The sequence below is a fragment of the Oncorhynchus nerka genome, linkage group LG9a (genome assembly GCF_034236695.1).
Source record: "Oncorhynchus nerka isolate Pitt River linkage group LG9a, Oner_Uvic_2.0, whole genome shotgun sequence".
Classification (NCBI taxonomy): Eukaryota; Metazoa; Chordata; class Actinopteri; order Salmoniformes; family Salmonidae; genus Oncorhynchus; species Oncorhynchus nerka.
The window spans coordinates 26074545-26089277 of NC_088404.1; the positions used below are offsets into that span (position 1 = coordinate 26074545).

At 42.8% G+C, this 14733-nt stretch overlaps 1 protein-coding gene across 4 annotated transcripts; it reads left to right on the plus strand.

The window, feature by feature from the left end:
- The first annotated feature begins 360 nt into the window (after positions 1-360).
- Positions 361-13300, plus strand: LOC115134119 (GTPase KRas). 4 transcript variants are annotated; one of them, XM_029667780.2, is made up of 6 exons: positions 361-584; positions 3729-3846; positions 4453-4631; positions 5777-5936; positions 8123-8247; positions 9123-9211. In XM_029667780.2, the coding sequence occupies exons 2-5, from the start codon at positions 3736-3738 to the stop codon at positions 8240-8242; spliced, it is 570 nt and encodes a 189-aa protein (XP_029523640.1). In that variant the 5' UTR covers positions 361-584; positions 3729-3735; the 3' UTR covers positions 8243-8247; positions 9123-9211. The 4 variants fall into 4 exon arrangements, 3 of the variants coding, with proteins under 3 accessions (XP_029523640.1, XP_029523639.1, XP_029523641.1); XM_029667779.2 differs by lacking the exon at positions 361-584 and adding an exon at positions 602-1025; XR_010464696.1 differs by lacking the exons at positions 361-584; positions 8123-8247 and adding exons at positions 608-1025; positions 13050-13300 and having other exon boundaries at positions 9123-12998.
- Positions 13301-14733: the final 1433 nt, after the last annotated feature.

Here is a 14733-nt window from a genome sequence, read left to right on the forward strand (position 1 = left end):
CTGACAACTAAAAAAAAACAAGAAAACGGCATAGGTGCTGCGCACTTTAGTTTTATGAACATGCGTATTTTAAATGTTACGCATATGCGTAATTGTTTCAGTTGGTTCACGCCTCTCTGTTTGTCGTCCCCGAGCCAAGCTGTATGTTTTTACCCTTTACCTCTATGCACATATTCTGCGCAGAAGGTATACCAGTGACATCCGAGAAAGACTGACACGGGATCACCAATCATTTCCTTGACTGGGAATGACGTCCCTCCAGTACATTCCAGTTATATTTAGAGCCTATATATAGTGGAGGCGCCCCCTATCCGTTATTGTTCCAGCTTCACTGGGAAGCCGACCATTTATTCCCAGAGATAGGTCTTGAAATATTGATGCTTGGTAGAATAATTAAATTAACACTGCCATAATGATCGATTTATAGATATAAATGGTTTAAATATGCCTATTTATGTAATTCCAAATGATTTGAACGCATATGTATACGCCCTATTTCAGTCCTCTCTTGGAAAAACACATCGACTCCAGAACGTTTCAAAACACAATCTGCCAACACGCACCCACCAGAACAATACATTGAGGTAAAGTAGAAGTGCATTGAGTGGAGAACAGGGGGGAGAGCGTTTTTATATTGCGACACTAGTATAGTGATATCCAGGGGGAGAGCGTTTTTATATTGCGACACTAGTATAGTGATATCACACCGAAACCAGTTAAAATCCCCTGCTTTCTAAGTAAGTGAGCTGTATGTACTAGGCTACTCTGCACCCGGTATCCGCCCATATTCGCGCTAAGGCCAAACTCAGCTGAATCGACAGTAGCAGGCCAAGCGCTGGATCAAATGTAAAATTCAATTGATTCATTTCCTTACTTTCGTCTGCTTTTTCAAATAAATTTAATCTACATAAATGGGGCAGTTTCATTGTGAAGTAGGAAATGTAGAGATCGTGTGAAAAGGGAGGATTATCTGCTTGACTTGTTATTTGGTCGCAACTTCGGACGCGGAACTCCATACGCTAAAGGTAAAACAATTTACAAGATCGCTACATTTGTATCAATTTACACAATGGATACAGGGGTGACATTGTATCCCTTCGCCGGTGACTTCATTTTATGTTGGGTCTGTATTGATTTCATAATTTGCTGGACATTTGCAGCTAAAGTATAGTTGTTTATGCAAACTACGCCCAACTGTTAACCTAATGTCTGAAGTGCAGACCTATGCGGTATTTATGGCGGCTTCAAACTCAACTCGCCCATGAACGCTGCAGGTTCTACGGTGTTTACACATAGCGTTCAATCCATTGTGCCATCAGATTTACATTTACATTTAAGTCATTTAGCAGACGCTCTTATCCAGAGCGACTTACAAATAACGTTCGTGTTAAATAAATTCGCACACGGCTAATCTAGTTCAATAATACTTGCGGGGATCTGCATAATCTAGGCTACTCTATCCATGTGGACCTACTCCAGTTATTGTAGGCTACAGCCAGTCAACCTGAGGGGGTATCGATAAGGGTGTTTTGTTCTCCTCGTTTCACGTATAGAGTATTTTACTAATGACTAGTAGTAGGCCTACACTTTACAATGTCATCAGATTGTGAATAAGTAAACTGCATAAAATGGACACTGTTTGCTTTTTTTTTTGTAGGGGACTATTTGTCTACTCTTTCACAATACTTTCCCACAATATTGCCATGTATTTTACTGTAACTTGTAATTGATCTGAAACCAGAACTCAGGGAGAGTGCTTGATTGGACATTACAACCTTGTTGATGACTGGTAATGCAGCTGACTGTACAGGTGTCAGGACTAGCCAATCATGAACACCCTTTCGATTTCCTGCAGGATGTGAGGATATGAAAGGGTTGTCAATATTGTACTAACAGAGCAAGCGTTGTGGCCAAGTTATTAAACCTACTGTACAATCATTTTGTCAGTGGTAGAATCTGAAAGTCATGATTCATCTGTATTTACCTTATCCACACTAGGCAATAGTTTCTGGTGATGACGGTGATTATTAGGCCTATAATGTCATATTCAATAGAAATAGTAGGAATAAGTGCTATACTTAAGCAATAAGGCCACAGGGGGTGTGGTATATGGCCAATATACCACGGCTAAGGGAACTTCTTGTGCGTAATGCAGAGTGCCTGGATGCAGCCCTTAGCTGTGGTATATTGGCCATATACCACAAACCCCGAGGTGCCTTATTAGTATTATAAACTGTTGACCAACGTAGTTACAGCAGTAAAAATAAACGTTTTTTCATACCCATGGAATACTGTTTGATATACCACAGATTTCAGCCAATCCGCATTCAGGGCTCGAACCATCCAGTTTATAATGCTCCTTTTGTTTAATGCATTTTCAGAGAGAGTACATAAATAGGTGTAGAACTCCAGGCTGATCATTTCAAGGGGCGTATGAAAAGTGTGATGAAACACTAACTTTGTTAGTAAATTTATACCTCAGTTGGGTGAAGACATGGGTGAGGTCTTCTTTTTGTTTGTATTGACAATACAAGATTGTCAGAAAACTGACCTCAGTATTATACCTAGCAGGGTATGTTTTTGAACAGGGAAACTGTAGGGATAGTTGTTGTTCACACCGTCTGCAGAGCAGTGTGTGCTTCCTAGTTGTTTGTCCATTTGGGGACCATTATGTAACATCATAGATCTGTGTCTACTGCCTGAGGCCAGATCCCATTGTGTAGCTATTACATACAACTATCTTTTGAACGTGTGTTACAGTTAGAGAGACATTTCAGTTGGAGGATCATTTAGTAGCAACATTTGTGGGTATGATATTTGGGGGAATTGTAAACGGCAATCTTCTGTTCAAACAATGTTAAATAATGATGACAAGTCATTATTTAATCAGGAGGAACAGTGATTGTGCCAATTCAAAGTAATATAATAGTCAACAGACCTGATAGGGCAGGCAGCTTATGTATATCTTTCCAGAATTCCAGTCTCTTTCATAGTTTTCCATATCTTCTCCTTGTTGATAATCCCATTTAAGAATGTTATAAGATAGTAGAGTATAATATCAAATGTTATTGGTCACATACACATGGTTAGCAGATGTTAATGTGAGTGTAGCGAAATGCTTGTGCTTCTAGTTCCGACTATGCAGTAATATCTAGCAAGTAATCTAACAAATTCACAACAACTACCTTATACACAATGTAAAGGGCCGAATAAGAATAGGTACATATAAATATATCGGTGAGCGATGGCCGGGCGGCATAATATAATAATATATACACTCATCCCGTTTTCTGTCAAATTGCAGGATGAAATTGGATAGAATGTAAACATTCTTGTATCCACAGAGATCTGTTATTGTATACATTCAGCTCTTGTATACATTCAGCTCCCTACAGCTCTGGAGAACATAGGAGGGCCAATGTGCAAATGAAATGCAATCTGGAGACATTCGGGACAAAATACAATTTTGCATTTGCACTTAAGTTTAGTTTAAGGGAATTAATACAACTTGACCAGATGGCTATGGAGAAGGGGGGAGAAATCCTTCATATCCTCAGCTTCATTCTCACTTATGTCTGTGTAGGGTTGGAATATTTCAGAAACTTTCCAGAAATGTCCAGGTTTTGGAGATCCCAGTTGAAGGATTGTTGTCTCGATAGTTAGTGTGTAGCCCATAAAAGGTTTTATATATTCACTGACCTTATTTCTGTGTGCTTTCTCTCCCACAGGTGAAGGATGACAGAATACAAGCTGGTGGTGGTGGGAGCAGGAGGTGTGGGCAAGAGTGCGCTCACCATCCAGCTCATTCAGAACCACTTTGTGGATGAATATGACCCCACCATCGAGGTAATAAGTAGTTGCAGTACACCCTTGTCTCTTACTTCAGCAAGGCATGCATGGGAATCGGGAGACAAAAATCTTTTGGAAATAAAGTTGTGTAAAAATTTAGTTTTTCTGGTTGAAGATGAAAGTTGCCAAACAGGTTTTGATCATTTCTGATCATTTTCTGTTATTTGAATGGAGGAATATTATAATATCATAAACATGGTGTCTTTCAGTCAGTTTAATTTTGTTGGTTGATGATAGATTGCTATGTGATTAAATGCTTTAGTAGTTTCACATGTCAGATATTATTACTCAATTATACTTTCTGAAAGCTATCAATTTTATGACTGCTTGAAGATTGAGTGCATTTTTCCCTTGGTGCACATAGAGTCGCTCTTAGTCATCCCATCCATTCTCTCTGATTCTAATATTATTGAATTTCCTCAGCGACTTTATTAGATGAGCATTCTATGACCATATAGTTAGGTCTAGACGTTCTGATTCCTAGTCAGGTAGACTGGACACCTATGAATATGTGATCATTCATAAGTGTCCAGTCTACCTGATTACCGCTAAGGTGCCCCTCCTGACCCAATCCATCCCTCTCTTTCTCTCTCCCTCCTTCAGGACTCGTACAGGAAGCAGGTGGTGATTGATGGGGAGACATGTCTGCTGGACATCCTGGACACTGCAGGTCAGGAGGAGTACAGCGCCATGAGGGACCAATACATGAGGACAGGGGAGGGCTTCCTCTGTGTCTTCGCCATCAACAACACCAAGTCCTTTGAGGACATCCACCACTACAGGTGAGCCAGACTCTCCCTTGTAGAGGACATCCACCACTATATGTGAGCCAGACTCTTCCCTTGTAGAGGACATCCACCACTATAGGTGAGCCAGACTCTTCCCTTGTAGAGGACATCCACCACTATAGGTTGAGCCAGACTCTTCCCTTGTAGAAGACATCCATCACTATAGGTGAGCCAGACTCTTCCCTTGTAGAGGACATCCACCACTATAGGTGAGCCAGACTCTTCCCTTGTAGAGGACATCCACCACTATTGGTGAGCCAGACTCTTCCCTTGTAGAGGACATCCACCACTACAGGTGAGCCAGACTCTTCCCTTGTAGAGGACATCCAACACTATAGGTGAGCCAGACTCTTCCCTTGTAGAGGACATCCACCACTATTGGTGAGCCAGACTCTTCCCTTGTAGAGGACATCCACCACTATAGGTGAGCCAGACTCTTCCCTTGTAGAGGACATCCACCACTATAGGTGAGCCAGACTCTTCCCTTGTAGAGGACATCCACCACTATAGGTGAGCCAGACTCTTCCCTTGTAGAGGACATCCACCACTATAGGTTGAGCCAGACTCTTCCCTTGTAGAGGATATCCACCACTATAGGTTGAGCCAGACTCTTCCCTTGTAGAGGACATCCACCACTATTGGTGAGCCAGACTCTTCCCTTGTAGAGGACATCCACCACTATAGGTTGAGCCAGACTCTTCCCTTGTAGAGGACATCCACCACTATAGGTTGAGCCAGACTCTTCCCTTGTAGAGGACATCCACCACTATAGGTTGAGCCAGACTCTTCCCTTGTAGAGGACGTCCACCAATATAGGTTGCGCTAACTTCTGCTGCTATACAGGACATCCGAAGTACTGCTGCCAAGTGCACTAATGGCGGAAAGCCAGACTATAGTTGTAACATCTGTGATGCAGTTTCCAAGCAGACACGGTTCTGCAAACTGTATCCCCTTAACTATGTGTCAATGCCAACAGCACTTTATACTTGTAAATACAACCCACTCTTTAAAAAACTTTACCCAGATTGTGTGTGAAATCAATAACCCCAAAAAACGAGTAAATTCCCTACTTACTTTGGACAACCAAAGCATTACACTGTTATTTAACCCTTGCCTTCCCTGTTGTCTTTGTTCTCCAGAGAGCAGATCAAGCGGGTGAAAGACTCAGAAGACGTGCCAATGGTGCTGGTGGGGAACAAGTGTGACCTGCCGTCCCGGACGGTGGACACCAAACAGGCTCAGGACTTAGCGCGCAGCTACGGCATCCCCTTCATTGAGACCTCGGCCAAAACGAGACAGGTGAGAGACCGAGACAACAGGTCGTAGTGGACATAACCATGGCACAAATAGCAACCATGGCCATGGTTTTTAACATGACGGCCATTGATTGGCTAGCCTGAAAATCCAGACTGAATTCAGGGAAGTGAAATGTAGCGTTTTTCAGTCTGGATTCCAAGGCTACTTTAGCTCTGCTACATATCCAGTTGAAGACGGATTTGGGACAGATTTACTAAGCGTTACCTGGTATAACTTTGCACCTTTTAATAAATCAAGCCCTTGTAATAGTGAAGGGTTGCTTGTAGCTTTGAGTGTATTTCCTGGTGTGAAAACAGAAACCATTTAACAATGTTCTCCACAGATCAATTTTCATTATTGTGGCAAGATTACTTCTTACCAGCTGTGTCAGGTGTCCTTGCAATGGCTTTTTACAATCATGGCCACTTCAATATCACAAAATCCTGTGATCCTCTTATGACTCCGAAGGTACTTTTTGATTTCTGTTGGTGTCAGTGTCTATGTGCTCGGTTTCTAAATGGTGCTTGGAAATATATCAGGTTTCCACTGCGAAGTCCCCTTGCTTATATAATTATTGATATATGAGTAATTGTTCTATCTGTGCATGCCCCTCTGTCATGGTAATGTGGGAAGTCTTCAAAACGGATCTGGCAATCAACAAATCTGTACGTTTCTCACTGAATCGTCACCAAAGAGGGGAATTTATCAGTCATGGTTTTGTGGCGGGGTAATAATCATGCTTGATGGACAGTGGGATGGGTGTGATCCTGTGCTGCATCGTGCGCTATTCTGACGGTTTTGTGGTTGGTGGTGTGAGTGTCGTGATGCTTTGCGTGGCTGGCTGGCACTGTGATATATTTGGCAGTCGGTGAGGTGAACCTTCTGCTCTCTTTGCATCGGTCCAATCGCAACTCTTTCTGGGGACACGGGGGACACTGATTGGTCTCTTCCAGCTTTCTTCTCCATTTTCATTGGTTGATTCGACCAGCTATCTGGTGTTGCCCTTGTACTGAATAATACACACACCACTTTCACACCTTTTACAATGACACTTAGTATAATGTTTGTACCTGTCATGCCCCTGTGAAGTTAAATTACTACAATGTTTTGAAGTCTAAAATGATTACCTTAGATTTATACATCAGCTCCATACACATCTATATGTACACTTGTCTTAGTCTTGCATCCCAAATGTTTAAAAGAAATAGAAGCTCCATGCACAGTGGTGCGACTTTTTCAACGTGCTGGTTATGGCAAGGACAACAGAGTATCCAATAAAAACTGTTCAGTGAGAGTCCCCATAGTTATCCCTATATTCCCTAACACTGGGGGAGTCCACATAGTTATCCCTATATTCCCTAACACTGGGGGAGTCCACATAGTTATCCCTATATTCCCTAACACTGGGGGAGTCCACATAGTTATCCCTATATTCCCTAACACTGAGGGAGTCCACATAGTTATCCCTATATTCCCTAACACTGGGGGAGTCCACATAGTTATCCCTATATTCCCTAACACTGGGGGAGTCCACATAGTTATCCCTATATTCCCTAACACTGAGGGAGTCAGCATAGTTATCCCTATATTCCCTAACGCTGAGGGAGTCAGCATAGTTATCCCTATATTCCCTAACATTGAGGGAGTCCGCATAGTTATCCCTATATTCCCTAACGCTGAGGGAGTCTGCATAGTTATCCCTATATTCCCTAACGCTGAGGGAGTCCACATAGTTATCCCTATATTCCCTAACGCTGAGGGAGTCAGCATAGTTAATCCTATATTCCCTAACGCTGAGGGAGTCCACATAGTTATCCCTATATTCCCTAACGCTGAGGGAGTCCGCATAGTTATCCCTATATTCCCTAACACTGAGGTAGTCCACATAGTTATCCCTATATTCCCTAACACTGAGGGAGTTCACATAGTTATCCCTATATTCCCTAACGCTGAGGGAGTCCGCATAGTTATCCCTATATTCCACAGTTATCCCTATATTCCCTAACACTGAGGGAGTCCACATAGTTATCCCTATATTCCCTAACACTGAGGGAGTCCACATAGTTATCCCTATATTCCCTAACGCTGAGGGAGTCCGCATAGTTATCCCTATATTCCCTAACACTGAGGTAGTCCACATAGTTATCCCTATATTCTTTAACTGAGGAGAGCTGTGTTTCGCACTGCAGAGAGTGGAGGATGCCTTTTACAGTCTGGTACGGGAGATCAGGCTGTACCGGCTGAAAAAGCTCAGCAAGGAAGAAAAGACCCCGCGCTGCGTCAAGCTTAAAAAGTGTGTTGTGATGTGAAAGGGGTAAGTGTGTTGCGGCCGTGCTCCCTCCCGTCCATCAGGTGTGTGTGTGGGAGGGTGTTGTCCGCGTGGTCCCGAGCAGGGAAAGTAGTGCTGCTTGCTCCTTGGTGGGCGGGATCCATTCCTGTCTAAGCTTACCTCCTGGGATCTGCTGGGCCGTGGGATCTCCTTGAAACCAGGCATCCTTGTTGGTTTCTACTCCTGTGGTTTCTCTGTCTCTATGTGTTTATACTATCATGGAGTGCTGATCATTCTGTAGTCTGCTCAAATGAGATCTGATCTGTGTGATTAATGGAGATTGTGATAATCTGGGCTGAAATGAAGTGTTGAAATGATGACCCAAGGAAGTGTGATTACTAAGAGGACAACACAGAGGTGTTCCACTGAAACTCAAGTCCTGGGCCAACTGTGAGTCATCCCTGTTGTCATGGCACAGATACTCCCTTTGTGTGTCTCTCTCTCTCTCTCGTTCTTTCTCTCAATCTCTCTGTCGCAATCTGAAATGACCACCCATTGCATCAGGAAGGAAACCAATGTCGTGCTCAGCGAATGACAAAGACCTGGTTATTTTTTGTCTCATTGTGGCACCATTGATTGTGTCTGTGCTCTCTGCTGGGCCAGCTGATGCTGCGAATCCACCTTCCAACGAATCCATACACAATTAACACATTTGTAACATACTATTAGTGCACACCAAAATGCTATACTATTCCCTATAGTCAAAAGTAGTGCACTATATTGTGAAATAGGGGAGCCATGTCAAACGCCCCCATTACATTTGCATCTGACCCAGCTTTCCTGTTAGTCACAGATGAGAACATCCATGTTTTTGAGAAGTTTTCAAAATGAACCGTAACTTATCTTTTTCTTTTCCCCAGGGTGTCGATGATGCCTTTTACACATTAGTGCGGGAAATCCGAAAACACAAAGAGAAGATGAGCAAGGAGGGCAAGAAGAAGAAAAAGAAGTCCAAGACAAAGTGTATACACATGTGAATAATGACACCCCCCCCCTTTTCAAGATAGAAAAAATGTGTTCAAACTGTTTAATACATTTTTGTACATTACACTAAATTATTAGCCTCTTATCTAAGTAACCACAACACCGAATATCGAAATGAACCCCTTTTTGTCTGCCCTCATTTTTTTTGCTAATTTGAAACTAAGCTTTACTTAGTGTTTAGTGCCAGTTGCCCAGAAGTGTTGGTCCAATAGGTTGATTATCAATTAGGAGTGGTACACTGTAGGGACATTTTGGACAATAGAAAAAGCAAGCCTAAAAAGCTTATTTTCCCTCTGCTAGTAGAGCATTAGCAGAAGAGGTTGTTGTAGTACATGCTTCTAACAGTATGGGGGAGAGTTGAATTCCATCCGTAGTGCCTAAAAGCCTGTTTTTAACATGGGCAACGCCATTGAGGACTTTCACCATTTTTAAGTAGTCAACTGGGGACTTCCTACGGGTTATGGAAGGATCACATGATTCCATCTGGGTCATCAGGAGAGATCAGCCAATTAATTATACTTGCGAGCAAACATTTCATAACTGCAGGTGGCAGTAAATTGTCTTTATACCTGTTCAAAAAGCACACTCCAAGTGGCACTATGCACCCTTTCAGTTTGTCAACTCGCAGTAGTAGAAGAAGAAAATTGACTACTTCAAAATGGAAATGGCCCCAATGACGCTGCCCATGCTCACAGACGCCATAATGGGAAAGATGCAATGCTGCGATTTCTATCGAAGTTTATGATTCCATTCGATACCATAGGACCCTCAAACTCAACTCTGGACCTCAAAGCCAGTTCCACTGCATTTTTTTCATTGGTTCCCTCTAGTCAGGGACTGATTTAGACCTGTGCCACCAGGTGTATGTGCAATTATCAGGTAGAACAGAAAATCAGCAGGCTCCAGACCTTGTAGGAGTTGAGTACCCCTGCCATAGGACAAGGAGTAACAACCGGGAGGCACGACCAACACTTGATTAGGGGAAATTCCAAATGTCCTGGCCGCTGTGTGTAATAATGCCCATCCTCCTACATTAGACTCCTAGATATGATTCAATAATATCATGCAGTTCTTTTAGCATGCATATGAACTTTACTACTGTATCTAGTTAAAAAAATGGTTACCCATTTAATTCACTTGTAATCTGTTAATGCTTTTTTTTGTAATTGGTGAGCAGTGATTTCCTGCCTACAGGAGAGACTTTCCTTTTTGCATGCAATGTGTTCTTACGGGGAATGGCACTGTGATGCTCATACTGTATGATACTGATACAGCCTCTAGGGCCAGGAACAAGGAGCTCTGTTCCAGTTGGGGGACACAGGTTTTTATAGTGTTTCGGGACTTGAGTCAATCCATATTCACCAAACCTGATCTGATCTTTTGGGTAGAAACCAGTTGTTGAGTGGTGGGAAACCTTCTCAACAACTGAATTGCTCCAGGTGGCAGGTTTGAAGCATAATATATTTTTATATAAAGAGAGGCATCAGAACAGCAAGATTCTGCCAGTGATTTTGAAAAGGACATGCAGCTAATGTTGTGTTGCTCAGTGGCACTGCATGTTGCTTAAAACCCATCACAAGCCAGTGTCTCCTGTAGTTATTTTATCATTAGATAGGATATTCCCTGCTCATTACGAACGTCCTAGAAGATGAGTTCATTGTTCCTGAAGAGACCTTGTTTAAGCTATGAACTTCCCTCTTATCCTCAGGATTGGTGTATTTTGCGTCATGTTTTGTGTTTTTGAAGGTAGTTCACTGGAGTAACACATTTGACCTCAGCTAATTGAGCCAGCAAATCAAGATCTGGGCTTCCTTGTTACAGTTTAGCATCTGAAGTGTTGAGTGCAAAAAAAAAATAGCATGCCTAAATCGAACCTAAACTTTAAACTAAGTCATCTAATGTCGACTACGTAGATGTGTTCTTCGGGTGAACTATCTTCTTAAAGAATAGTGACTCATTGTCTTCAGATGCAGGACATAAAACACCCCAACAGATCCTAACAGAATATGCCTTGCACATTTCCCCAATCCTTTGTTTTGTATATATCGCTGCCATAAACTTACTCTCCTTTTTTGGATTGGCTAGATTAGGCAAAACAAATCTTAAAGGCCTTGTTTTGTCCTACCACTTATTATTATTATTTTTTACTTCTACAAAAGATGCATCCCAATAGTAATGGTGTCATGATAAGTGTGTTCAAAAAATGTATTGTTTATATGAATTTTTCTAAATCACCTTTGGGTGTTTTTTGGAGTTTGGGTGGGAAGGTGTTGAGGGTTTTTCTGTGCTGGCTTTCAAGTGAAATGACTCGTCCAGTCCAATCATTTTTATGTCACGTTTATCTTTCACAGGTTGTTGCATCCAAGTGATGTAGTAACTGGAACTGATGTCTGCAAATGAGGCAATAATTGCCATTTTAAATTAGTTTTTAGAGAAAAAAAGTCAATTGATAACATGGAATATTTGCTTTTCAGGGTCAATGCATATTTCACCACCTTATTACTAGTTTTTGACCTTGGGGCTTCTTACACATTGCCTTTTGTGTTGCCATCGTGCTTCAGTCAGACAGCATAGGCTTCTCTGTCACGTCTGTTCAAGAGCTACAAACTCCGTGCTGTTTGAGAGGAACAAGATTCTAAATTGAAACATAATATACAATATGTTTAGGCTGTTTACACAACCACCCTAAGAACCCAAATCTGATTTTCTTTCTTTCTATATCCAATCTTTTCTTCTAACTGTCCACACAGTTTTACATGTGACCCATATCAGATTTGCACATTCACACTGATGTAGCACACAGATGAAATGCTCGTTTCCTGCCTTTGTTCCTTTCCATTTCGGGTGCTTCTTATGTGCATAAAAACGCTTCGGAAGAAAATAATCTGATCCGAGGTCGCACATAGAGGATCGGGTTTGTATCAGGGTTATGATCTACATATGGAGGTGGTATAAATCAAAAGTCCAAAGATCAGATTCCATGTGTTTTTTTGCTGTTTACACAGGGAAAATATCAGATGGGTATCAGATATGCAATTAATTGGCAATAGATCTGAATTGGTGCAGCCTTAGTTCTTAGGATTTATCTTTTTTGACCCACTTTGATTAAATCCTTTTTGTTACTAAAGTTCGATATTAACTGTTAATGCATTTTTGATTATGGGAACCCATTTGTTAACAATACTGTATCAAGAAAAGTAACTATAGTGAAATGTGTTGAAATGTTCCGCCTCCCTTTTTTTATGTGCCAATGGCTGATTTCTGAGAAAAAAGTATAATTTATACCTGGATCGTATTTTAACAACCTATTGTCATACTGAAAGGTGCATATTTTGTAAATTGTGCTTCATTTTGTTGGTGTCTCTAAATGAATGTTGCTTTAATGGAGTTTTCACTACTCCTCTCTGTTTGTGTATGATGGGACTCGGGAGAGTGACTGGGTCTAGGGGAGAGTGACTGGGTCCAGGTCTAGGGGAGAGTGACTGGTTCCAGGTCTAGGGGAGAGTGACTGGTTCCAGGTCTAGGGGAGAGTGACTGGGTCCAGGTCTAGGGGAGAGTGACTGGGTCCAGGTCTAGGGGAGAGTGACTGGGTCCAGGTCTAGGGGAGAGTGACTGGGTCCAGGTCTAGGGGAGAGTGACTGGTTCCAGGTCTAGGGGAGAGTGACTGGGTCCAGGTCTAGGGGAGAGTGACTGGTTCCAGGTCTAGGGGAGAGTGACTGGGTCCAGGTCTAGGGGAGAGTGACTGGGTCCAGGTCTAGGGGAGAGTGACTGGGTCCAGGTTAGGGGAGAGTGACTGGTTCCAGGTCTAGGGGAGAGTGACTGGGTCCAGGTCTAGGGGAGAGTGACTGGGTCCAGGTCTAGGGGAGAGTGACTGGGTCTAGGGTCCAGAGTGACTGGGTCCAGGTCTAGGGGAGTGAATGAATGACCACTGTTGAACACATCAGTAGAGATCTCTCTTTGGGAAGTGTGTAGTGTTGTGATCTGATCACAGATCCATTTTTTCCATGAATCTCACCACTCCTATTTAATGTGTAATAAAGAAACGAGGAATTGGCTCTGTCTCCTCATCTTAGCTCATATTTGTGCCCCAGGAATTCTAGGGTTATTTTGGTGCTGTCTGCCAGTTCGTAGTGGGCCTATCTGAAGTCATACTTACGCTCATATATTCCCTGGTGGAGGCTTCCATGAGTGCTGTTCTATTGTTATTTATGAACACGGGGGAGCTGTAGGTGGAGATGTGTGATCATGCCTCATGTTTGGACAGAAGCACAGCACCCTCAGACAACTAGTTTATTATGGATCGGATCCCCATTAGCTGTTGCCAAGGCAGCAGATACTCTTCCTGGGGTCCAGAAAAATTAAAGCAGTTATACAATTTAAAAAAAATTATAGTACATTCACAACAGATTTCCAAACACTTTAAGTGTGTGCCCTCAGGCCCCTACTCTACTACCACATGTCTACAACACAAAATCCATTGGTACGTGTGTATAGTTTATCATGCTGGCTGAGAGATTAGGAAGATTGACATATTACCAAAAATGTATAACATGAAGATGCATGTGTGGATGACAGTGGATTAACAGTATCATTGATGAATAGTTGTTTAGGGTTGTAGTCTTGAAGTTCAACCAGACTGTGCGTCATGTCATGAGTTTGGCCAGCATTGGTCACTGTTTTCTCACACTGTTGTGTCTGACTGAGGCTAACAGCCAGAGCATCTAGTGTAACCAGGGAATGGAGCCCCTAGACTGAGACAGCCATCTGCATATTGCACATGCTATAATCAGGGTTGGATAGGTTACTTTCTAAATGTAATCCGTTACAGTTACCTGTCCAAAATTGTAATCGGTAACGTAACTTTTGGATTACTTACCATATGCATTTAAGTCATTACATTACATTTAAGTCATTTAGCAGACGCTCTTATCCAGAGCGACTTACAAATTGGTGCTTTCACCTTATGACATCCAGTGGAACAGCCACTTTACAATAGTGCATCTAGGTCTTTTAAGGGGGGGGGAAGGATTACTTTATCCTATCCTAGGTATTCCTTAAAGAGGTGGGGTTTCAGGTGTCTCCGGAAGGTGGTGATTGACTCCGCTGTCCTGGCGTCGTGAGGGAGTTTGTTCCACCATTGGGGGGCCAGAGCAGCGAACAGTTTTGACTGGGCTGAGCGGGAACTGTACTTCCTCAGTGGTAGGGAGGCGAGCAGGCCAGAGGTGGATGAACGCAGTGCCCTTGTTTGGGTGTAGGGCCTGATCAGAGCCTGGAGGTAGTGAGGTGCCGTTCCCCTCACAGCTCCGTAGGCAAGCACCATGGTCTTGTAGCGGATGCGAGCTTCAACTGGAAGCCAGTGGAGAGAGCGGAGGAGCGGGGTGACGTGAGAGAACTTGGGAAGGTTGAACACCAGACGGGCTGCGGCGTTCTGGATGAGTTGTAGGGGTTTAATGGCACAGGCAGGGAGCCCAGCCAACAGCGAGTTGC

What these genes read in the sequence shown, in the direction of transcription:
- LOC115134119 (XM_029667780.2), top strand. Translation starts at nt 3,736, where the DNA reads ATGACAGAATACAAGCTGGTGGTGGTGGGAGCAGGAGGTGTGGGCAAG. An exon ending in AATATGACCCCACCATCGAG is followed by an intron (nt 3,847 to 4,452) that starts GTAATAAGTAGT and finishes TCCCTCCTTCAG; the next exon opens with GACTCGTACAGGAAGCAGGT. An exon ending in GAGGACATCCACCACTACAG is followed by an intron (nt 4,632 to 5,776) that starts GTGAGCCAGACT and finishes TTTGTTCTCCAG; the next exon opens with AGAGCAGATCAAGCGGGTGA.